General features: G+C 42.0%; 1 protein-coding gene across 7 annotated transcripts in view; it reads right to left on the bottom strand.

Moving 5' to 3' along the window:
* Window positions 1–536: 536 nt before the first annotated feature.
* LOC112250997 (ELAV-like protein 4) overlaps window positions 537–26,553 on the bottom strand; it is a 69,520-nt gene continuing 43,503 nt past the window's right edge. For 4 of the 7 annotated variants that reach the window (XM_024421591.2, XM_024421587.2, XM_024421593.2 and 1 more), the window contains exons 4-8: window positions 25,597–25,700; window positions 19,394–19,547; window positions 9,642–9,876; window positions 7,305–7,343; window positions 537–4,437 (exon numbers count right to left, since the gene is read on the bottom strand). In XM_024421591.2, the coding sequence (XP_024277359.1) occupies window positions 4,110–4,437; window positions 7,305–7,343; window positions 9,642–9,876; window positions 19,394–19,547; window positions 25,597–25,700 (860 nt within the window). In that variant the 3' untranslated portion in view covers window positions 537–4,109. The remainder of the gene's footprint in view (window positions 4,438–7,304; window positions 7,344–9,641; window positions 9,877–19,393; window positions 19,548–25,596; window positions 25,701–26,553) is intronic. The other 3 variants (XM_024421588.2, XM_024421589.2, XM_024421590.2) reach the window with 3 other exon arrangements.

Raw genomic sequence — 26,553 nt, 5'->3', positions numbered from 1 at the left:
ATAAGACTCCTGGACAGCTAATCAAAGGGCTACCCAGACCCCCCTCTTTTACGCTGCTGCTACTCTCTGTTTATTATCTATGCCTAGAATTTAAAATGTTTTTTTTACTTAACACATTTTTCTTCTTAAAACTTCTTAAAGCATTGTTGGTTAAGGGCTTGTAAGTAAGCATTTCACTGTAAGGTCTACTACACCTGTTGTATTCGGCGCATGTGACAAATAACATTTGATTTGACATCACTCTGGTCTACGGGATCTAGCACCTAATAACCTCAAACTCAACTCTGGACCTCGAAGCCACTCATTTCTTTTCATTGTTCCTATCTAATCAGGGACTGATTTAGACCTGAGACACCAGGTGGGTGCAATAAATGATCAGATAGAACAGAAAATCAGCAGGCTCTAGACCTCGTTGGGTAAGAGTTGAAGACCCCTGATCTAATATATTACACTACTTCTAAGATGTGAGTTTGGAGTAAAGCGAAACACCATGTGCAATTGATCACTTAATAACAGCATACAAGAGAATCAACAACAACGCTCTTCAACACCTCATTTTATTGTCCCAACATTCAAAAGTACAAATAATTCAAACACAACAGTTTTATGGAGAAAAAAAAAACATTTACAGCAAGATTTTTTTGTTTCCAGTTTCAGAAATGACCTAAACTAGCAAGGATAACATGAAGTCATTCATCGCAGTAATTGGATTAATAATAAGGATAAGAATACTAAGAATAATAGCAATAATAATAATTGATAATTGATAAGGAATAACATAAATAGGAGAGACCAATTAGGCTCTGAAATTTTTTGTTCTTTTTTGTCTTTAAAGATAGTTTATAGATTTTCAGATAGTAAACAAACACATTTCAGGAGAAAATGAAAAATGACAAGAGCCTTGTTTCTCTCTTAACCTTCCCTCCTACACTACTGGCTGTTGATTTCCTATTGGCAGGCTGCCACTAGAAGGCGCTACAGGGGATGTGTGAGCCATAGGGGTTGGGCATAGACCGAGGTGACGCATCCCCATGTTTCAAACACCCTTACAAACACACACACACACACACACAAACGTGTTCACAAACACACTCATGAGCATGAACACAGTTCAAAAGACATAGGAAATATGTTCACACATCAGAACCACATTCTACTGGGGTCGTTGCATAATTCAAGCTCCAAACAGCTCTGGAGCATGAAAAGGGGTCTGTTGGTGTTCTGAGGTCAGAACTGTATAGTGGTTGGATGATGACAGATGGTCTGCCTAAGATGTGGTTATGAGAGAGTATATATATATATGCATGTGTCTGAGTGTTTACAATTTTCCTACACCTCATGTTTCCTGGCTCAACAAAATCCAATTCAGTACTTCAGGAACCATTCCCTATCTTTACCTTTCAAAATATATATCATATTATAGTATATAAAATATAGAATGGGTATAATCCATTAAATACCTTCAGTATTTTTAAATAGCAACAACTGCCATAAGTATAGTTAGTGTACAATGATCAAGATCTCTTTAAAGAGATGTTCTTTTGTAATTTTCAAACATGATTCTCTAAAAATAAGTTTGACTCTTAGGTGAGTTGACTGATTAGTCCAGTGCAATGAATGACCCTCAAATACAATGGACATTTGCTCATCGAATTCAGGTGCCTGAGCCTCCAAAATTGGATGTTATAAAATGTTTGAAAACTGAAAATTATGCTTCAGACCCACATTTTTGCATAAAGTTTCATCACAAAGCGGTAGTGTGGAGGGAGGGTGCGGAGTGGCTTTAAAACGACACAAACTGATCACAGGTTATATTGAACCAGAACAACTGTTATAACATTATATTAAGACTAAACTGTATTGAAAAAGATTTAAAGATTTTGTTTAACAAGACAAGAAAAAAGCAATAGCAAATTTAACTATCAACTAGGTTATGCATAGCGAGTAACTGTTTCTAGTAATAAGGGAAGAGCGTTTTTAGTTTTCAACTTTTAGATTTTTTTATATTGTAATTTATATCGGTACAATATCGGTACAAAGCACAAACGTACTAAAAGTTGTCAGTGCAGTGGACTAATGGAAGAGCCTCTCCCCTACTCGCTTTGTTCCCTTTTGCTCAGAAACGTCACCCCTCCCTGTACCAGATTCACGCAAATACACAGACAACAGAACAAATAAATATAAAAATAAATAAATAATCAATATAAATAAATAGTTGAAGCAATGAAACAATCAATCGATCAATAAATAAATGAATAAATAGTTATTTTCTAAGCTTTTGTTCGGTTTCTTTTGCCGCGGCAGATACCAAAATTTTTCTCCAAATCTTTTTTACATTTTTTTTTTACAAGCGACATGACAACATATTAAACAGGATTCCTCACGTGTTTTCTAAGTAACTGAACCATCACTTCATAAAGTTGTCATATGAAAAAGACAAGCTCAAACAAAAGACAGTGACAACTTATATAGATATAGATATTGTAAAACAAATGTAGACTATATATTATCTATTTGTACACAACAAATAAAGACACAGTTGTAATAGATCCTTTGAGGAAACAAATATCTAGACTAACAGAACTAGCTAATTATTATTGAATTTTGACAACGCTTCACACTTAGCAAGTAACCTAAAAGTCAGCAAGCCAAAGAAAACTTGTTAAGTGATTCTTACACGGCCCAAAGTCCGTCATCTGGTATTTCAGCAAGAAATAGTCTAACCAGATGGGGGCCAACAACAAAAATAAACAAGAACAGCAGCTCAATTCAATGCCAACATCGAAGTATTTTTTCTCTGAACAACACATAGAACAACAAATGTGGATATTTAAGATATGTGAATCATGTAATATAGCACCTACTGTTGATCGCTAAAGGAAGTTATTTTAAAATTACACAAAATTATAGCAAAGAAAACAATAGATAATGTATGTTTTCTAAATGGATAGATGTGTATATATTCATTACTGATATCCCATAGGCTGATGACAAAAAGAAAACAAGTGGACAATGGGTCTTCTTGCTTTGGGCTCTCAACTGTGAGGATGGTTAGGCCTTGAAAGACCCCTCTCCCTTCCCTTTTGGGTATCGCTGTTGAATAATTACGCACTATGAAAAATTACAACGATCACCCGCCTCAATTTGCATCCCTTGACAAAACCTTCCATCTACAAAATCATCGCCAATCAATTTCTCCTAAAAACAAACAACCTTTGCTCCTAAAAAGTACCACGGCAGAACGAACAAGACAAGGTGGCGCCCACCCCTCCCCCACCGCCTAATTAGCCAGTCAAAATATTTTTCTATTTTTTCAAATCCAGATTCTTTGTAAAAATTCTTCAATAATTATTTTAATTATCATATTATAAAAATAGATTTTCTTCTCTTTATTTTTTATTTTTCTAAACGCATTTTCAAGCAAAGAGATTTTCTCTTTGGCAACAGTGTTTTTTAAATCACTTAACCTGTCATCAGGATTCCTAACCCATCCCTTCCCTCTCCCCATCTCCCAAACCCCAGTGAGGAAAGACGTGTTTTGTTTGCAATACAAAACAAACAAATGTTAGAAATTCTTTTTTTCTGCATCAGAGAAAATAGGATTGTGTCATCCCTTAGAATTGTTAGGGGGTTTTAATATACACAAAAAAATGAATGAATGGTCACCAATTTAAAAAAGAGCCCCCTCCCTTCTTCTGTCAGGGAGGCATAATTCTAACGACAGTGGATCCGGATTTAAAAAAATAAATAAATCCTCAATCAAGACCAAGAAAGTTAAATCTAAAAAGGACATTCTCTTCTTTGAAATAAGGGGACTGGTTTTTGCTACTGTTTACATAGAAGAGAAAATAGTTTAACAACCACAAGAACAGAAAGGATATACAACAGGAATCCTGTAGAATCACAGGGGTTCCAAATCATGGATATTTTCATCTTTCATTTTGTAATACTTAGGCAACATTGGCTTATAGTTCCAAAGTTATAGTATAAGCCATTTCTAGTTCTTTTTTGTTTGTTTGTTTGCTGTGTTCCTTCTGGAGAGTTGCTGTGTTGGGCGACTGTAAGGTGGTAGTGGTAGTGGTGACAGGGGATTTGGAGTGAGGAAGGGTTCAGGATTTGTGGGTCTTGTTGGTCTTGAACGAGACTTGCAAGACGCGGTCTCCCAACCGGTACCCGTTGAGACTGGCGATGGCCATGGCTGCCTCATCGTAGTTCGTCATGGTGACGAAGCCGAAGCCCTTGCACTTGTTGGTATTGAAGTCGCGGATGACCTTGACGTTGTTGACTGCTCCAAAGGGCCCGAACAGCTGCCATAAGACGCTCTCGTCAGAGTCTGGAGACAGGTTGTAGACAAAGATGCACCAGCCAGTGCCTGTGTGGCCAGGGATGTTCATGCCCACCAGGCTAGTCATGCTGTCAATGGTGATAGGAGAAAACCTGCACCACAAGATAGACAGAGATAAAGAGAGAGGGAGGGAGAGAAAAAGTACAATGTTAAGTGAAACAAATGCCCAATTGAGAGAAATAGAAAACCAACTGCGTGTGCATGGATTTACAAGCATTGAGATTGCAGGCCAAGGCATTTCCCTATACACTCAAGTTCCTCTCCAAGTGTCCAAAGTGAACCTCGCCATGACCCCACTCTCTGAGTGTGTCTCAGGGAGAGTTGCGATATGCAAAAAACACATTTCTAATTCACACATGTGTATTAAAACACTTGTACATGTGTGAAATAGGACAAATAAAACCAAACAGTTCTAGCATTCCTGACCATCCTACATTGATTATTACATGTGCAACCCAGTGCACATGATGCACTATGACTAAGGGTCTGTCTGTGTACTGTATCCTCCTGCTAGACTATTTCCCCTCTGTGCGCCTCCATATTGACTGAGTGGCCTTTTCTCAAGGCAGACTGCTCTGTGGGGGGCCTGCTGGGAAATGGCTTCAGCAGCATCCGAGGGAGGGAGGGATGCACAGGGGAAGCTTTTCTCCCTCGGTCTTCCTGAGTGCCTCTATTGGGAGCTAAATTACAGGAACTTGCTGAATTAAAAGATTTTGAAATTCATCAGAGATTGAGTATGCAACCAAGTAAATCTGCACTTATTCGCCTTGTAATCTTCTCCCTTTTTGCGATAGAGATTTGAATGCTCAGTTGACTTCACTTAATTGCCTTTCCGCTTAAAGGAAATTTCCACTTTAAATAAAAGGTAAATTGGATAAAAGGTTAATTTCTTATGCCTCCTCTCAGAATGACTATAGGCATTATTGGGTATGCTTTAATTGAGATTTCCGCTTTACTGCAGCTGTCTCGGAGAAGCCTCCCTTCTTAAGGAAGGGAGGAAGGAAGGAGCAAACTAAATGGAAAATGGAAACACTTTACAACCCAGTAGTATTAGGAACAAAGTGTATTCCATCCACCCACTCCTGCAGTCATCTGTTGTGGGGCGGATGAGGATGACAGTGATCGATAGTCTTGCTCAGACCACAGAGCCTCTAAGTATCGGCAAGAATCACTCAGACCTTTCATCAGTACTTTGGCCACGACTTGAGCTTTAACATTTTTTGCCAACACAATATCCTTTTTGGTTCTTGTTTGTGTCTCATTACAGTCCCTGTGTAAAATGTATATTTTCTAACAGCAAGTCTTCCCTCTTTCACTAGGGTCTTAAAACCTCTAGTCACGTCAAGGCCTTTTCTAACACGTTCAATTGTATTCGGGTCTCTCTGTCTGGGTGAAATAACACCTCCATAGTAATTTCGATGCAAATCCAGGTATGTGTGAGTGTGTGAGGGTGAGAGACAATCAGGCTGGCTAACAGAGCCACGGAGGAGACTACAGTGGTGTCTAACAGGGCAGGATCAAACACACTGTGTGGTTCTTCCATAGAAAAGGAAAGGAGTTGCATAGCAACAAGGGCTGACCTGCAGCCATCCCACCCTCCCCTAGCTCCCACCTCCATTGCTCACTTCTAAAGCACACTGACTACTACTACACTTGCCTTTGTTCATTAATCATCAGCACTTCAAACCATGTGCCAAGCAAGCAAGAGGCTGTTCTGAAGGCAGGGCTTGTTGGATTTCTGTATTCCAAAACTCTACTGCTTTGACAGTTTGTACATTTTCAATAGTCTTTGCCTTGGTACTGTGTTGTTCAACCAGCAGGCACTGCAGCATATTGGTGAATATTATAAATGTCTTCTCTTCTTTTTGTTGTCATTTTCTTGGCCAGATCTTTTGCATCCCCCTTCCACTGAATTAATTGTTTCCTGCCCCCAGTACAAATAGAGGTATGTTAGACAAACGAGTTGCTGCCTGGGACATTGAGGTAGAGCTATGCGCTAAACAGTCTTTCCCATGCATCATTCTGTCACCGTCTTATAGTTGAGCCTTCACTCTCAGCAAGAATTGCTGCTAATCACTGCTATGGAAACCGATGAATTCAGTGGATTTGCTCTTTTCACAGAAAAAGCTATTTAATCATTCCATTTAAAAAATGTAAAAAGCAAATGCTTATTTTTCCATGCTACATCTGGGATCACAGCCTTTCTATTCCAGTGAGTGGACATCAAAGGAACTCACTGATTACTGTAACATGCAACAAAATGTCATCAGCTGATATCATGATGTCTCACAGCCGCTTCACTTCATGTTACATCAACAGTAGCAAAAGCAAAAGTTATGAGCAAAAAGAGGTGATCAGAAGTCGAGCTGGCTGCAGTGAAACAGCATTTCCTGCAGGGATCCAGGTGTCTCCAGCCTCTCCCATCTTGCCCCTTACTGACCCCTTAACCCCAACGCCTCATCACTACTGCTTACTGCTGTAATAACATGTTGTAATAAATGTATTATTACAACCATTATGGCAAGTCCTATTGAATTGTGTTCCATTCACTGCTTTGATATTAGTGTTTTCAAACTGAACTTTATCCCGATGTAACATCTAAAGCTGGACAGAGGTTAGGCTAGAGTACCTGAATCCGGTAGAAAAACACGCCTAAAAACAAGAGCTACACACAAGAGAACAGAAATATACACAGAAACTATCCAAAGCAATCGGAATGTAAAAGTCAGCACTCATCATACTCAAAGCAAATTGAACATTAGAAAACAAAAGACGATTGTTTTCCTTTTGGACTAGTGGTTGGTGGATTCAAATTAAACAAGGCTAAAGAAAACCAAAAACATCAAGGCAGAATAACCTTGAACTGATTCGAATGCAAGTGACTTCTAAAAATGAAGAAAACAGGATAGAAATCATTTTGTCAACATGGACATCTGGCATTCGGTGAAGTTTTAATTACCTCTTTACGCCATAGGCCATATTAAGCAAATTGTCCAGCCTGTAAAGAGAAGGAGGGTTCTGGGGTTAATGCCAGGCAGATGGTTGACTCACTCAATGGAACTAATTCTACATCCCTGCCTCACTCAAAGAAGAAAGCCATCCAGAGATGGGCCATTACACTGAGGAGCCCCACCAGTCAGGGGTGGTGTCATTCACACAGCAACAAAGCAGCAGGCTAGCAACAGTACTGTACAGTGCTAACACAAGAGGCCACTCTGTGGCCCAATCAGCCAGCACACAGCGACATTTTCTTTTTTTAGCATGAGGCCCTATGGAGAGCACTCTCACGCTCCACACATTCTTATGCTGCACGGGGCTTTCAGAGTGGTTCCGTTGTACATCTGTGCTGTTGTGTTGAGGTCAAATCATTTATAAGTCATTTATAATTGTGAGTTAAGCCATAGTATTGATGTCAAAGAAAGTTTTGAAATCTTGTCTTTCTCAAATTCAATGTCGATCCTGACAGCATAACGAAATAATGATTATTTATGTCATAAACTATGAAAACTGCTTTGCATCATTATTCCAATTGCCCCTCAGGTACTTTGGCATTAAGTTTGTCATTTTCAAGAAGGTTGAGCGACAAATTGAACATATATTATACTACTAAATAGTATAATAATTCTAAAAAAAATAGAGTTCTGTCAGTGTAATGGTTTGGCATTTTTTGAGAGATGGTAAAGGTTTTAAGAGAGGAAGATGACAAATCAGGGAATAATGTTGCATGGTTTGGACTAAGTAAACACTACTGAATAGTAACTGACCAAAAAAAATAGCTTTCTTTTGACACCTGTTCATGTAGAATGTCAAATGGAATGGTGTTTGTTAGTCAGTTGGTCGGGAGGAAAAATCAGACCGGTCCTGCAGACAGATAGTCACTGTGCTCAGTGGGCCAAGGATGGAAGCCACTCAGCCACATAAATCAGAGGCTTTTTGAGTGAGCCTTGCGTGGCCACGCAATGACCATCATTTGTCACATGGGTCTGCACTGTCTCATGTCTTAGTAAGCCTTTCAGCCTAATGGAAGGGTTGGGAACTTGGGGCCATTCTAAAGTACCTCTCCCTTTCAAAACACTGTCTGTGCTGCAGGTCATCAGTGGGCAGAGATGCCGTCTGTGAACCTGACCAAAAAATCTAAACAAAGCACAAAAATGTGTTGACTCATTAAAGCAGCAATTAGGCCATTATGCGGGCTGGGACTGAGCAATCTGCTTTTGTGGGTAAATTAGTCAATTGGACTGGAAGCTCTGAGGAGGCGCTTCAGGCCGCTGTGCTGGAGACATCTGATGGGCTACTGCTGTAAAAAAAAAAAAAAAAAAAAAAAACCTGCCTTGGATGCCAGCTTTTCACAAACCCTCTCCAAGCCCACAGCATACAAAAGTGGTGCCTCTCAATGCATGTAAATGGGAACCGTCCATTTAAAAAAAGTCTGTTAAATTAAAACCTGCTCCTACCTTAAATATAATAAGCCTAATTGACCAATTACTGTCATTAGTAATGTGGAGCATCACTAATAACTGAAATCTACAATATTTTGAATAAAGGATTATATTGCCTTCTTAGAGGTGGATCAGACAAACAGGCATTATATTGACTGGTGGCAAATGAGCAACATTGACAAGATATGTGATGCATTTCTGTCTGAGTTTGTGGATTAAGTTCAGCCCTGTGGCTGTTGGTTGTAATGCTGAGGAAGTTGAAAGGCTCTGGATCTGCAGTTCTCAGACCCTGGATTCTACTGAAAATCATGTTGTATATTCCTAACTTTGTTGGTCTAACTTTTCATAAATATATATAATTTTTTTTATTATAATAATTTGCTCTACAATCTTAAATATTTTTTGGGTTCAGAAGATCATTTTCATATATTCTCATTGGGACTACAGTCTGGAATCGGTGAGTATCAGGCTAAGTATGTGTTGGGAATGAACAGTGGATGGAAAGAGGGGATGACAGCTGGTTGCATTATGGAATAAGGAGGGTGATGAGGTGATGTGATGGAGACATTGTGAACGACAGAACCCCACTGTCTCTTGTAAACAGTTCTTCTCAGTTATGGGTGGAGCTCCAGGAAACCCACTCTTTGGAACAAAAATGCTTTCTTGGTTGAATGCACAAAGAATCAAACATCATATTGGTGACTGATGACTTACAAGGTGGTTGATCGTTGCAATTAGACAATAAAATGCCATACTCAACTCTACAGTACATATAACAGTAGAAATATATATTTGAACCAATACCCCAATGGCTGAACCTGACCTCCTGACCCTTGTTGTGAGCCCTAGGTATTTACCTGAACCTCTGGGCCTGGTGGTGCAGGGGGCCTGGGTACCGGCGGTTGGGGGACTGGTACAGCTGGGACAGTAGGGCTTGGCTGGTCTTCTGGCTGGGGTTGTTGGCGAACTTGACGGTGATGGGCTCAGCAGCTCCAGAGGGCTTCTGTCCATTCAGCCCCTTAATGGCCTCCTCAGCCTCTATCCTCTTATCAAAGCGAATGAACCCCACACCCCGCGAACCACCTGTGGGGCCAACACATCACAAACATAGGGGCGTCCTTTTACTTCATGTGGTTCCGGTTAGATTACACACACACACACACACACACACACACACACACACACACACACACACACACACACACACACACACACACACACACACACACACACACACACACACACACACACACACACACACACACACACACCCTTATTATCTCTTTCATACATGGTACAGAGATGATGTCTGTTGTTGCTTTTAATAACATTGAAAGCAACGTTTTGTAAAGGGGATACTATGAGTTGGTCATTATTTGTATTCCATACAGAGAGGGATTGTGTTATGTGTATAACAGTGTTATTTGAAGAAGACAGTATAGCGCAGAGGGAAAAGCGAAGGCACCACCATGATTTCCTGTGCTGTCAAAGAGAGGAGGCTATAGAGGAGCTGATGCCTGCTGATGCAGAAATGCTGTTGTGTTGTTTGTGTGCTAGCTGCTGTAGTGCTGTGTCTCCTCACAGCTCATTGAGGCTACTCCGTGAGGTGCGTTGGACTCAGCACACACTGCAGTTCTCCTCCTAGCTGATGGCCACACACTCAGGCCTCACGCCATTTTGCTGGCGACATTTGAGTCGCCTCGAGGCAATGTTTTTTGACCGCCACCTGAAAGTAACATTTGGAGAGACGTACTGCCCAGGAGGTCTTTTCTTGGTCTCCATAAACGCGTGCTGCTCGTTTTTAATGAGGCTGGCTGACTGGCCCAGGGGACACTCGCTCAGTGACAGCATGCTGCCAGGACTATTTGCATAATACTGTGTGTGCACATCTATACACCACACACAGAAACACTTTTTATTGTCATTTCTCTCTCACAACGCCGCTTGCGCTTATTGATGTTTTTCTGTTCCGCTGTCTCATTTTCTTCTCGAATCAGACTCTTTTGATATGTGCAGCCCTGAACAAACATTTACACACAATCTCTCCAATGCCGAATGCTTTCATTCACTCTAATGCTGAATAATTTAACTTATGGGTTGCTGCAGCTCTTGACAGACTCTCCCAATCCCTCCATGCCTTCCCTGTACCTGTACATTATAATTAGGTTGTCACTGCTAGAAAATAATAAACACAGTCTGTTATTCCAAAGGGGTTTGAATTGTTGGCATACAGCTCTGGCTCCGATGTGAAACTAGGGTCACTGCTGCTTCGGTAGAAAATAATGTCATACTGATATTCCTAGCTGGTAACAAGTGCATACTGTTTTTGTACATTATGTTGATTTGTTTGCAGGGTTCTACACTAACTTTTTCAGTTGGTGGCACCATCACGATTTGGTTGCACAAAATGTTAAAAACATTTTTTTCAATAATTGATGATGACCTGTCCCATAATGTACCTGCATTCCATACATAACCAGGCCAATAATGACTAGCTATCTTTTAAATTAGCATGCCCTTGTGTTCTTACATTGACTTGGAGAGATTTACTGTTATGGCAAAGAAAAGAGACTGTTACAATAAAGTGCTAAATGTATTTTTTGCAGATTTCAAAGTACCATGTTTTCTGCGAAATCCTCTAGAGGGCAGAACTGGAAAAAGGATACTTGATACCAAAATGATATCACAGTAAAAAAAAAAGTTACCTTTCCATCTACCTAAAAACGCTTAGGCTATCATTAGCATTGCTAACAGATACACAAAGTGGTAGACTTATAGGCCCTACTCGCACCGCACACAGCAGGGCTCGTCATTCAGATAAAATTTTCCAGAAGCACACCGGGCTAGTGCCAACTGAAAGCTACTGGTCCGAATGAAAAAATACTGTCCCAGGTCAAGATCTGACAGGAACGCAAATGATGCGTGCATAATTACAATAGCTGGTGATTTGATCTTTCATTTACGGGCTATCCAAGTAGCCTATACAGCAGGGCTCTCCAATCCTGTTCCTGGAGAGTACTCTCCTATAGGTTTTCGCTCCAACCCCAGGTGTAACTAACCTGATTCAGTTCATCAACCAGCTAATTATTAGAATCAGGTGCTCTAGAAAACAGAGTTGGAGAACCATGCGGCAGGTAGCCTAATGGTTAGACTGTTGAGCCAGTAACCAAAAGGTTGCTGAATCAAATCCCAGAGCTGACAAGGTAAAAATCTGTTGTTCTGCCCCTGAGCAAGGCAGTTAACCCACTGTTCTCTGGGCACTGAAGACATGGATGTTGATTATGGCAGCCCCCTGCTCCTCTCTGATTCAGAGGGGTTGGGTTTAAGGATCTGCCCCTTTTTTCCCCAATTTCCGCCAAAAATGACATACCCAAATGTAACTGCCTGTAGCTCAGGCCCTGAAGCAAGGATAAACATATTATTGGTACCATTTGAAAGGAAACACTTTGTAGTTTGCGGAAATGTGAAAGGAATGTATGAAAATATAACACAATAGATCTGGTAAAAGATAATACAAAGAAAAAAACAACCGTTCTTTTGTAAAAAGATTTGTACCATCATCTATGAAATGTTTTTGTTAAAGAATTTAGATCAAGACTGCCCAAATATACCTAATTTGTTTATTAATAAATTTTCATGTTCAAAATTGTGCACTCTCCTCAAACAATAGCATGGTATTATTTCACTGTAATAGCTACTGTAAATTGGACAGTGCAGTTAGATTAACAAGAACTTTCTGCCAATATCAGATATGTCTATGTCCTGGGAAATGTTATTGTTACTTACAACCTCATGCTAATCGAATTAGCCTACATTAGTTCAACCGTCCCATAGACGGGACACCGATCCCGAAGAAGTTTTTAAATCGCAGTTGCAAATGAGAACTTGTTCTCAACTAGCCTACCTGGTTAAATAAAGGTGAAATAAAAAATTTAAAAAATGCTGAAGAGACATCCCGAAGAAGTTTTTCCCCTAATGTTACAGGGTTCATACAGACCATGGAAATTACAATTCAAGGACTTAAATGTTATATTTAATTGTTGTAATAGCCTATAGAAAAAAACTCAATGTATACGAAAAAGTATGCATTACCACCCAATGGCATTATGCATTGACATTATTTTTACACACTAAAATATGGTGTAACGTAAACTCACCCCATTCCGTACAAACGTGCGCAACCTCAACATTCAAACGAGGCTACAAAGAAAACTAATGGGACTGTAGCGACTGTGTTGACTTCAAAATCAGGGGTGTGAACTAGGTTTCTATTCAAGCATTGATCGACATGGTAATGGCTCTATAGTATTGGAGAAAAGTTTTAAAAAACGGACCCTCCGTTACATCGTGGCATGTCATGTCGTAACGTACAGCACGCAGAAAGCAACTATTTCTTTCTTACAATCTCTCTCCACCAGGTGTAGCACTTCTCTCATCCTTTAAAAACAAGAAATGGACAGTGACGGGGTAAGGGGGGATACCTAGTCATTTTTTGCGTCATCATTGCATTCTCAAAGCCGCTGTTTACTTTAGCACCGCCCTAAAAACCCGATTCAAATTCAAACCTTCAAATAGGTATGTAATGACACATTATATAAACTCTTTATAGTGTTTTATTTACATTTTAGAGGCGATAAGTTAGACAGATCGAGTGAAGAAAAGCAATTTTCCCACACAACATCTCTCACTATCACGCATTAGTTTCGCTTCCCCACCCGCCATTTAAAAAAAGACCCGACGGGGCTCATTGCCTGCTTGAATTATGCAGAAACGGGCAGTGTTTAGGTCATGTAATTGATTATGTTGGAAAGGAGAGAAATTGTGCTTTACAATGGTATTGACATTACAGTTGATCTAGAAGTATTACGTTTTTGGGGTGCTAAAATAAGGGCAATTGTACAGACCAAGGCGATGTACGAGTTTACGTTACGTATCACTGACCCTGGATAAGCTAGCGACTGGGCTAACACAGCTAACCTTTTAGGTCAATAATATGCTGTTTTTATTAACATTTTGTTGGCTTTATAAACATGAGAGAAATTGAACTAGCTAGTAGCTAACGTTAGCTAGTTAGTTGTACTTAGGTAGCTTACATGGTTAGCTGACTTTTCTCAAAACAAACTTCAATGTGGCTAGCTACTTATTGTCCCTAATGCTAGCCTTTACAGCCAAATATCACTTCAGAAACGTATTGATATGGCCAGCATTGAAGACCATTTGTCCCCTCTTGCTGCAGCTTTAGCTCATCTTGAATTAACATAAATGCTGTGAACATTCTAAAGTGTGCTTGGTTTTGTTGACATGTTCAGTCTTCATGCACTGTTGCTCCTACGGTACTAATCTGGTGAGCACCTTTGGAGCAAGGCATTTGATTGGTTTGACGTGTTGCGAGGCGTCACTGATGTAACACCAGGTTTCGACCTCACTTTAGCTGATTTCTGCTAATGGTTCGCGATAAGGCTATCTTGCTTATAATAACCGCACATGGTTTAACTGCCAAGAAGCGCAACACCCTTCAATTGAAACAAACGAAAGCGGCTGCATCTCTCAAAAAACGATCAGAAATTAAATCACGGAATAATTATATTAGAGCAGTAGAACTTCTACATAGGCTACCTTAACTTCAATTACTTTTCAAGGACCAGAGAGCCTTAGAGGAAAAGTCTGATTTTCAAGGTAGGCAAAATGACTGAACTGCACATCGCAAATATTTAACCAAGACTTTGAACTTTTAAATATCTGGTTTGCATACCCATTCTTGCCAGCATTTACTGGTAAATATAATTTGGAACATATTTACTACCGCTGTTGGTCTTCGGTGAGTTGCTCTACACAACAACCAGCTGTTTATGAGCTGCTATATGTGTGCAGCCGCGCGTATGATAAATAATCGACACAACGAACGAAAAGTTTTGGTAATCCGTCTTTAAAAAAAAAATCACTGGCCCAAGCCACTGACGGGGATGATTGCCTGGCTCGGTGATTGCCTGGCTCGGAGGGTTCCCGAAACCTCCCTTGTATGTCGAGCCCTGACACACAAAGACAGGGGCATTCCCGGGCAGTTGTTGCCTCTTTAGAAATATGGTTTATTTTTGGTCAGTTGCACATTACTGTATGAATAAAACATGATAAAAGTGAAGCAAAAACGAACCAATAATAAATGTGTCGTATTGCTAAGTCAAACGGTCGCAAATGCAACTGTTTTGGTCGCAGTATCGAACCCTGGTTTGTCACTTTCACTTGAATAATTTAATAAACATTTGTCAATCCAATACAATCATAGTTGTGCTTTGTTTCCCAACTTCACTTCATGCATAGTTGTTTATTTTTTTTCTCCATAAACCCACTAGCTACTCATGTCAAGAATGCCCCTTGTGGAAGAGTCGGGACATTTTAAGACTTAAAGACTACAGTATTTTTGAGTTTCTAGAGCAATGAACTACCTGTTTACACCCTGTGGACTCATCTCCTGTAGGGATATGACCACACCTCTAGTGAAGAGAGCAGACAAGCACCAGTAGTCTATGTATGCCCCTTGGCCTTGAACTGCACCAGGCTGCAGTTGTTTGAAGAGATCTACACTACAGCAGTGCTTAGCATACAGCTGAAGGCTGCAAACCCACATTCAGGGTGGGATCTGAGAAAAACACCCCAGCCACTTGAATGAAGTGTTGACTTGAAGTGGTGTCCATTAAGGAAGGGGTGTAAAGAGTGGAGGGCTAGTGCAGTGGTCTCTTGAGAACTAGGTCTGTCCCTGTCTATGTGGAGAGGTGTGAGGATCTCTGTGCCTATATGGTAGCACTGTGGAGAGAGGTGTGAGGGTCTTTGACCCCACGAACAGCAATTCCTCTCATTTCTCCTTTCACTGCCATATAGACCTTCTGGGCATGAGGAGAAGCACTACTACTGCACTGTAAGGTCAGCAGGGCCTAATGCAATTACACCACAACAGGTCAGGCGATCATGAACTTTGAACCAGTGACTGTGATATCCTGGCAGAGAGAAGAGACTCCATACAAACAGGTCTGTGTGTCAGACAGTTAACAGCAGTCGCTTCAGAATACAATCTAATGTAGGGTATACGTTTTGGCTTTCATCAGTGGTTCCCTCAAGCAAGGCAGAAATCTAACAAAACAATCCCAGAAATTATCTACTTAATATTTCTTCTTTTTTACTGAATTACTGTCAGTGTTGATATTGTGGAGTATCCCCCCCCAACATTTACATAATGAGCTTCCAGATGTTTTTTTTTTGCATATCAAAACAAAGCAATGCAAACAGGCAGGCTGAGGAAAGCTGGGAAACAGACGGTGGCAGGCAGGCAGCTTCAGCCGGTTCCAGTACTTATCACAGGCCATACAGCATTAGGCCACAATGTACTACAGGCTACAGGCAGTTTCATTCACAGTAATCAGCCATGGCTTATGTAACTCTACCTGTTCTTATCTCTTCCGAGCACACATGAACACAGAGAATGGCTGGTTTATTAATAACCCCAACCAGGGAAGACAGTGGCAAGGAGCTGCCAGTGCCCTGACAAAGCTTTCTGCACGCCCACTGCACCCAGACACTACCACGGTGCTCCCCAACACTTCGCTCGGCAAACATTCCTCTGGGAAATCTGGAGGGATCTGAGAATCTGTCCAGGCGGCTGATGAAAGCCTTCTCTCTCCGCTCCAAACCTGAGCGCTTTGCTACCGTTTGTCATTCCGCTCTTTGAAGTGGCTGTAGCAACTGTATGGAATGTTTGTTAAACTTACACATTAAATACATTAGGAAAAAACCTCTCCCTGCCTCCTAATCCGAGAGAGAGAGAGAAAGATGGAGAGAAAGACCTGTTCTTGTTTTATGTAACTTAGTTTGTGGGGATAGATACAGATGGTCTTTGAAAAGGCAGTGTGAAAGAAGCCTTTGAAGAGCTTAGGTGCTCTCTGCTCCGCTCAGTAAAAGCAGAGTTAAAGCCATCTGTCTGCTTCTATGTGTGACCGCAGGCCAAGGTAACTATGCAATACACTCCATGTTATGGGTTCTGGTGGGTTATGGAGACACCAGGAAAGAGATGAGTTGTACAAGGTCTTATTTTATCTGTAAATAAATCAGGTTTGCTCATACAGTACGTAGCCTTGATCTTCAGCCACACATGGTGGGGATTTTACATGAGCCAGAATGTATTACAACATTCATCATCAACATCCACTGTAAAAGTGTAGATGTGTCTATGGAGAGGAAGCCACACACGGATTGATCAGGGTTTTAATATATGTAGTGTGTATGAACGTTTTGCATGCTCTAGTCTGTGTGACTAGGCGTAACTTATAAAAGAAAGCTCTCCGGATCAATTGTATTGTACTTATTGAGGAGATGTGTATTGACTGACTGCTGTGTGCCTGGGCCCTGCAGAGATGTTGAGAATATTTAACTATTGATCAAAGCCTCTCCGTATTATATTTCCTTCACATTGAGTTTCTGTTCGCATTGAACATCATGATCCGACAACTTTCCCCAAAGGTTAGAGAGAGTGATGCGATATAAAAATGCTTCTCTGCGATATTTGTTCCGATAGAGGGGAAATACACATATCCATTCTGCAGATATCAACAGAAAGAGAGAAGAGAAAGATCTAATATTGACAAAACACTTTGGTTACATGATTGATGTGTTATGCAATGACTGCCAGGCCTGCATCAGTGTGGATGAGCGACTGGCCTATCGTGTGATGTTCTGATTGGTTATAAAGGTCATTGGGGTTATTTATTGATGGACAGCAAAATCTTCATGATCAGGGCAGTGGAAAGAAATGTGGGCTTAGGCTTTGTAATAACATAATTCCCCAGTCCCAACTCATTGTCAAGTCAATGTGAGTTCAGTCCGCCATCCTTGGACTATTTGTAACAGAACATTGTCTTCTCTGACTGTGAACTATGCAAACTGTGATTCAAAGTTCTTTCTGATGATACTGAGCAGGAGACTGACTGCAATATGCATCACGTTGATGGTCTGTGAAAATGAACTAAATCTCCTAATTAGTGGGTTTGAGCACATTTGTCCAAACCAAACCGATTCCTAGATTGGCCTTTGGAGCTTGTGTGCTCACTCTGAGCCACAGTAATGTCTGAAACTGAACAGATGGAGGGGAATTCTAATTTGGAATATCAAATTATGTTGATGATATTGGCGTGTGTGTGTGTAATGATGTTGAAATCAATGCATGATTAACTGTCCTATACATATGAATGGTTAACCACTCAAAAGTAAAGGACAAAGGCAAAAATTTTAAACTAATCTCTCTCTCTCTTCCCCTCTCTCACCCCACAGTTACACTTGTGTGAGTCGCAATAGAGTTTTAATTTACGGTCCATTTCTCTTTATGGCAGTACGTGTGATGTGCCAGCTCTGAGCTCTCGGGCTCCTCTAAAAACCCTCCTTGTTTCTTAATCACCAGCAACTAAAATTTAATTAGAAATTCCTTCAGCAGATCCCCCTGCCTCAGGGGAGGCCTCTCTGGGCCGGGTAGGGCCTGTATGTGCTGGTGGGCCAGGCACTGTGTGTGTGTGTACGTGTGAGTGAGAGGGAGAAAGAGAGAGAAGGAGAAAGAGAACGTGTGCGTGTGCACGCATCTGAGGCAGAAGATTTGCCTGTCTCTCTCTCTGTGGAGTGGTTCTGGCACTGTGAGACATGTAAGGTTATGATCCTGCCTACTGTTCCCTTCAACAGTGTGATTGGGATACAATGGAGAAGAAGAGACTGTTGGCACACCAACAGGATGAGCATTGGGCTTGTGGAGAACATGCTTGGGAAACTGTTTCTGTCTCTTAAGACCAACTGTGTGCAAGCATGGTAATACCATTAACTATTTAGACCTTTTCTTTTTTTAAATACTGCTCCACAGAATGCGTCAGACATTCCATTCCATTTAGGCTATTCAGAGGTTGATTTATTTATGACAGTGGTATGAGACAAGGTTAATGGGAATATCTAGCTGGCTAGTACTGTAGTTATATGAACAGATGTGTTTTCCACTGCCTTTAGTTTTTGTGCTGTTGTTTGTGATCCCGAGGGCTGTGTGGAACAGGTCTTGTGGAAACATAGCTGCAAATAAACAGACCTGCTCTAAATTTGATCCTGCTCTGTTGTGTGTGGAGGGCCCCAGTGTCAGGGCTGATTTATTCTGCTTAGGCAAATGAGTGTGGCTTACAATGTGTTGTACTCATTCTGCTTCTTCAGTACACATAACACTGGAGCCTGCCGCAGGCAGACAAAACCTCTGAAATGGATCTAAGAGCTGTGCAATGGAAGTCATGCTGCATGTTTTGGCATCATGGTTTAATCTCTTTTTGTGCCTGTGCTCGGGTTGTGTGTAGGGTGTGTATGACTCAGATGAACATACGTTTATGTATATATGTGTGTGTGCATATTTGTGTGTGTTATCATGTTTAGGCCAATGCATGTGTGCTGTGCTGGCTAGAGGGTTAGAGTGTGTGTGTGTGTGTGTGTGTGTGTGTGTGTGTGTGTGTGTGTGTGTGTGTGTGTGTGTGTGTGTGTGTGTGTGTGTGTGTGAGCGCATGCATAGGTTTGTATGTATATAAATGAAAAGGCTCCCCATGGATACCTGTGACCTGGTCCACCAGGATGCGGGAGGTGATGATGCGTCCGTACTGGGAGAAGAGCTGCTCCAGGTCCTTCTGGGTCATGGTCTTTGGCAGACCACTCACATACAGGTTAGCGTCTCGGATGGAGGCTGAGCTGGGACGTGCATATGACACCTTAGGAGATAGGTAAGAGATAAAAATTACTGGAGCATCTATGAGAACATTTTGAGCGTAGAGCATTGGTTTGTATTTTTTCCAGGGCATTGGCAGAGATGTTGGTGCAAGTTGTTTTTAATGACCTGAATCACAGGGCTTCACCTTACTGAGCTTGTTTTAATTAGCACATCACTTGCGTTACAGCAGATTCCATCTAAAAGCCACTTACACATTAGCCTAGCAGACCCCATGCAGAAGAGATGTGAGGAAGTTAGGTTGGCACCAATTTATCTTCCATTTGATTTGTTGCATAACATTCATATTTGTGTACTGTAGCAAAAGGCTCACACATCGAACCCTCATCAACCCTCATCATTAATATGGAAGTATTGGACAAAAATATATCGCTCTTGTTAATTCTTACATAAAAACAAATGCACTCACACATACAGTAGATGGGAGAGAAGGTGTATTTACAGCCTGTAGATGAGGGTGGGAGAGAGAGAGAAAGAGATGAAAAGAGGTCGTTTGGAAATCCTATTTTGGTGAGGGGGGGGGGGGGTTGTATGGGGATGGATTGAACTAACTATAACTATGCAACCTAAATGAGGTGGGTGCCTTCTCTCACAGACCCCTCCACAGTTCTGTAACACCCTCTCTTCAGTGTGCCACACTCACCAGCACCTTGGACAGCGCCTCTCTCTCACACACTCGGAGTCCCTCACACTCCCACTCTCACACAGACTGTCGATGCTTGGCTGTCATCTCTCCTGTTAGCCTGGGTCACAGCTCTCATTCTGTCAGAGCACACACTCACCTCCCTCAGTCTAATTTAGATGCTACCATTTCCTTAACTCTTATTTTAAAAGGTCATATAAACTGTAGTATTACACCATATTGGAAGATACTATTTGAAGGCTGTTCTGTTTATCATTGACAGGGTGTTCTTCATGATCTTTAACTGGCAAATTAGACCTTGATATTGCAGCCGTTTCATGTTTGCTCTCTCCTGAAACAGTTCCTGTCCTTTGTTGAATGCTGTTCTAATTTCTAGATTGCGATCTGGTTTTACTTTTTCAAAATGTGAGTTTAATCCTGTTACCATTGCTGACTGGATAACCTTTTCCATCCAGGGTATTCATTCAAAGACATAAACCATTAAACACTGGCTCCTGAGTGGCGCAGCGGTTTAAGGCACTGCATCTCAGTGCTAGTGGTGTCACTACAGACCCTGGTTCAATTCCAGGTGGGTGTGATTGGGAGTTCCATAGGGAGTGATTGTGAGTCCCATAGGGTGGCACACAATTGGCCCAGCGTCTTCCGGTTCAGGGTTTGGCCAGGGTAGGCCATCATTTTCTAAGGCTGGCCATGCTTTCCACCTGGCTACCCCTACCCCGATCAACAGTCCTCCATCCCCACAGCAACTCGCCCAAGCCTCCCCCATTTCTCCTTCACCCAAATTCAGATAGATGATGTTCTGAAAGAGCTACAAAATCTGTACCCCTACACATCACCCGGGCTAGAGAATCTGGACCCTCTCTTTCTAAAATGATCTGCCGAAATTGTTGCAACCCCTATTACTAGCCTGTTCAACTTCTCTTTGTATCGTCTGAGATTCCCATAGATTGGAAATCTGCCACAGTCATCCCCCTCTTCAAAGGGGGAGACACTCTAGACCCAAACTGCTACAGACCTATATCTATCCTACCCTACCTTTCTAGGATCTTCGAAAGACGATAGATAACAAATAGATTACCGACCATTTCGAATCCCACCGTACCTTCTCCGCTATGCAATCTGGTTTCAGAGCTGGTCATGGGTGCACCTCAGCCACATTACTGTGCAGCCGTATTCATAGACCTGGCCAAGGCTTTCGGCTCTGTCAATCACCACATTCTCATCGGCAGACTCAACAGCCTTGGTTTCTCAAATGATTGCCTTGCCTGGTTCACCAACTACTTCTCTGATAGAGTTCAGTGTCAAATCAAATTAGTAGGTTGTCGTCTTTATTACCTATTATTTCATACAGTGTGATTTGTTGGCTGCTGATGAAACTATTTACACAGTGAGGCCCATGGGGGATTGTTGTCCGGACCTCTGGCAGTCTCTATGGGGGTGCCACAGGGTTCAATTCTCAGGCTGACTCTCTTCTCTGTATATATCAATGATGTCGCTCTTGCTGCTGGCGATTCTCTGATCCACCTCTACGCAGACGAAACCATTCTGTATACTTCTGGTCCTTCTTTGGACACTGTGTTAACTAACCTCCAGACGAGCTTCAATGCCATACAACGCTTCTTCCGTGGCCTCCAACTGCTCTTAAATGCAAGTAAAACTAAATGCATGATCTTCAACCGATCGCTGCCGCACCTGCCCGCCCATCCAGCATCACTACTCTGACTTAGAATATGTGGACAACTACAAATACCTAGGTGTCTGGTTAGACTGTAAACTCTCCTTCCAGAATCGCATTAAAGCATCTCCAATTCAAAATTAAATCCAGAATCGGCTTCCTATTTCGCAACAAAGCATCCTGCCAAACATACCCTCGTAAAACTGACCATCCTACCGATCTTTGACTTTGGCGATGTCATTTACAAAATAGCCTCCAACACCCTACTCAACAAATTGAATGCAGTCTATCGCAGTGCCATCCATTTTGTCACCAAGTCTCTGCTAGGTAAAGCCCCGCCTTATCTCAGCTCAATGGTCACCATAGCAGCACCCACCCGTAGCACGCGCTCCAGCAGGTATATCTCACTGGTCACCCCCAAAGCCAATTCCTCCTTTGGCTGCCCCTCCTTCCAGTTCTCTGCTGCAAATGACTGGAACAAACTGCAAAAATCACTGAAGCTGGAGACTCACATCTCCCTCACTAATTTTAAGCACCAGCTGCCAGAGCAGCTCACAGATTACTGCACCTGTACATAGCCCATCTGTAGCCCATCCAACTACCTCATCCCCATACTGTATTTATTTATTTATCTTGCTCCTTTGCACCCCAGTATCTCTACTTGCACATTCATCTTCTGCACATCTACAATTCCAGTGTTGAATTGCTATATTGTAATTACTTTGCCACCATGGCCTATGTATTGCCTTACCTCCCTTATCCTAACCTCATTTGCACATGCTGTATATAGACTTATTTTTCTATGGTATTATTGACTGTATGTTTGTTTATTCCATGTGTTACTCTGTGTTGTTGTATGTGTCGAACTGCTTTGCTTTATCTTGGCCAGGTCGCAGTTGCAAATGAGAACTTGTTCTCAACTAGCCTACCTGGTTAAATAAAGGTGAAAAAAATAAAAAAATAAAATTGTAAACAAGAATTTGTTCTTAACTGACTTGCCTGGTTAAAAAATGTACTTGTGCAAATAAAAACATCTCGGCATAATCACAAAAAATCCTATTTAACTCTGAAGGCAAAAGCATTGGCAGTTAGCTTCCCCTGTGGCCCTCGTCTTTCAAACCTTCCTTCCTTCTTTCCCCTTTGGTTCTATCACTTTCTCTCCTTCTCTCCCTGTCAGCCCACCCCAGATGTCTTATCCATCAACACCTCCAATGGCTGTAACAAGTAAGTGTGTGTGTGTGTGTTTGTGTGTGTGTGTGTGTCTGTGTGTGTGTGTGTGTCTCTGTGTCTGTGTTTGTGTGTGTGTGTGTGTGTGTGTGTGTGTGTGTGTGTGTGTGTGTGTGTGTGTGTGTGTGTGTGTGTGTGTGTGTGTGTGTGTGTGAAGAGAGACTGTGTAGCCCTGCTCTTCTCACCTCCAGCGGGCTCCTTCCTCTCACACCTCCACAGGGTAGCAGCAGCAGAGTTGTGCTGAGAAACTCTGAGGTGTCATGGAGGAGGAAACCACACGCTTTAAAAGACAGAAACATACCCCAGAAAGACACCACCTGTGTGTGTGAAACTCTGTGGCGAACCGAGCCGCTCCTTTTTGTTTACACCCTACAGTGAGGGAGCACTGAGTGTACTAGTGCTATGGGGGTACTAGAAGGGAAACGTGTGTATGGAATAGGGAGTGATGTGTCTGTGAGTATTATGTGTACACAATCGCCTACATATTAACTACAGTATTGTACTGCATAAAAAGCACACGTTTCATCAGCTGAGGCTTGGTGTGAAACTGGAAAGTCATATCAAAGACACTAAGCTCTTCATGTCAAGTGTCTTCCCGAAAAGAGGGCTCTAAATGTTTCCTCTGTACATCGACGTATGAACTGTAGTTCAGTGACACCACAAGCAGCTCTCTCTTCTCTCCCACCAGAGAGCCTCACACTGGGCTGCAAAACAGAGCTGTCTGCTGCTATTAGGGAGTCTGTCTTCATTTTCATGGCTGCTTAAGATAACCTCTGGTGCAGAAAGAAAGGCCTGTGGCACTGCATGGATATTTTAAGTAGATAATGACCTTGAACACACTTATTAGAAGTTGTAAAAGGGGCATTTTCTTCAGTGCTGCTAAAAGGCCTTATTGATATGGGTAACACAGTCTAAATAATGAGTTTCGCAGAATGGCAAGAATGAAAAGAGCAAAACTCAAATCGAAGGGAGAGACAGACAAAAGGGCTGGCCTAAACCTCTCATGCAGAGAGGGAATCTGCTGCTATCACTGAGAGCTAGGGTGAAGTCAAAGATGCTGCTCCGTCTGACTGGATAAGATGGACAGACAGAGGAAGCTGAACGATATGGAACGCTGTGTGTGTATTTGTAAGCGAGAGAGATAGGGGAGGACAGTGCGTGTGGGGGGAGAGGACATCGCTCACTGGTGTACTTGCTCTTTGGACTGTGTGCTCCAGGATGATGGACACGGAAGATCGCTCCCGTTTTATTACACACAAGCTGTGGGAGGAAGAGGCTGTGCAAGAGCTGAGGAAGCGAGGAGTGTGTGTGTAGCTCTGAATATGCTATGGGTTTTGACAGTGTCAATGAGAAACAGCAGTAGGCTCTTCTCTCTAGCCCAAGGGGACAGGCCATGGCACGCTGGTGATTCCTAAGTGGGCTGCTTCCTAAAGAGAAGCCTGATGCGTGGGGACTTGGGAGGACTGGGGAGCGTCACTGCTACAGTTGCCTGGGTTGGGGGCCTGGGTGCTAGCTTGGCCCTCTGGTTTTCCATCTCAGCAGACTTCATTAGTGAGGGAGAGTGGCAGCGGGAATCTACAGACACGGACCCAGTGACTCATCCTAACGCCTGTCAGCTACGCTCAGTGGGTGAGACCTGCGCTAGAGTAACTGTGGGTCATACTGACTGTCACACTCTGACACGCACAGACATACAAAGAGAGCTCTGGCTGTCTCCCCACGCCCTTGCCTCTCAAGAGCCCACTTCAAAGCACTGTGCTGGATTGAAAACAGGCTGGGCTGTGTTGATCTGGTGTGGCTGTTTCCCTTTACAATATTGACCTGTCATGTTCAGGGCTGTCGAGGGATTGGGGATTGTGTCTGAGCTTTTCCCATTCAGCTCGGCAGGGTAATCTGATCTGATTAGATTTAGAAATATGTTACTGAAAGGGCTTGGATTATGGTAGCAGAGCAGATTACAGTATGGCTTAAAGCGAACAGCATAACGGAGCCATATGAGGGGATAGCGATCATAATCCTGCTCAACAAGTAAAGACAAACGACTGGATATTGAGTATACTAATAAAACTATACTAATTATGAAATTATACTTTTCCCTTCATCTATATTTGACTTCCCAACCTTTAATAAAATGTAATATTAATTTGAGTCCTCTATTTAACTTTGGCAGCATGTAATAAATGTTTTTTCCCTACTGTCTGAAAATCTTTCTAGTTTCACCTTTACATTTTGACATTTTAGAACTGAATTAGCATATCAGTTATACCTCACGGCTTTTTATGCTCTTTGATTCAGCTACTCTTTCTCTCTCTCTCTCTGCATGTATTTAAATGAGTATGAATCTCCTCTCTAGCTTATCAGAAGCCTCAGTCACTGCCCAACATTCCTAAAACCTACATGGGCACTGAAGCAGTGCGTTCCTAATCACATGGCCGCTGGGTGAATTGATATTCAGGGTACAGAACAGTTTTTACCAATCTGACTTACCTTGATAGTTTTGGTTTGAAGTCTGAGTCCGTTTAATGTGTTAATGGCTTTCTCTGCATCCTTTGGGTCTATGTAGTTGACGAACCCATAGCCCAGACTCTGTCCTGTAAAACAGAAAGAGCATTTTGACAATACAGAATTCTACCCAGTACATTCAGAATTGGTACAGATACATTCTAAGTCCAAGTAATGTCTTCACAACTGAAAGCGAAAAAATGTCATTGTTTTTGAAAAACGTCTGACATTGTCATTAATACCAGATTTGTTTTGATTGAACATTTTCCTGACATCTCTGGGTATTTATTTCAGGCAGAGTCGGCTTTGATGAGCTCGTTGACTTTCAACAAACGCCTAAAGCTATTGTGGCTGTGTGATAGTAAAATAAACAAACTTGCTACACAAGTGCCTGGCAAGTCCAAGTGGAGCAACGTACTTATAGCCATTAATGGAACCAGACAGCAGTAAGTCCACAGTGGAAAAGACAAAGTGAATCTCAAATGTAATACAGCGCTGCTCTGGCACCAAGTAAATAGCATCCAAAGCATGCTGCAGCTTTGGGCCAAAGGGAGCTGTATTTCTCACATCAAACACGATGCTTCTCCCTCACTTTCAGTGGATTACCCTGGATTATCATTTCTCCATTGTTCATTAAAAACCTCCTGTCCGGGAGAGAATCTCTGTGGTTCACAGCTATTTTTACCCTTCATCTCGCTGACACTGATCTGACAGCACCCCTCGGAAAGTTTGGACACTAAAATAGAACTATGCCATTAACGCAAAAATATCCGTGGGCCTGTGGATATGTATTCAATATCAAAGTGCCTTCGCAAAGACATCTCTTCTCATACTCCTCAATGTGGGTTGCCGATAATTAGCCAACTGCAGAGCGGCTCCCCCCTCTCTGTCACCTTCCTCCTCCCCCTTCCACTGCTTCACAAGGAGAACTTGAGGCTCGAC

This window comes from Oncorhynchus tshawytscha, linkage group LG05 (assembly GCF_018296145.1).
Source record: "Oncorhynchus tshawytscha isolate Ot180627B linkage group LG05, Otsh_v2.0, whole genome shotgun sequence".
In the NCBI taxonomy this organism is placed as follows: domain Eukaryota; kingdom Metazoa; phylum Chordata; class Actinopteri; order Salmoniformes; family Salmonidae; genus Oncorhynchus; species Oncorhynchus tshawytscha.
This window is presented reverse-complemented; position numbering and strand designations above follow the sequence as displayed.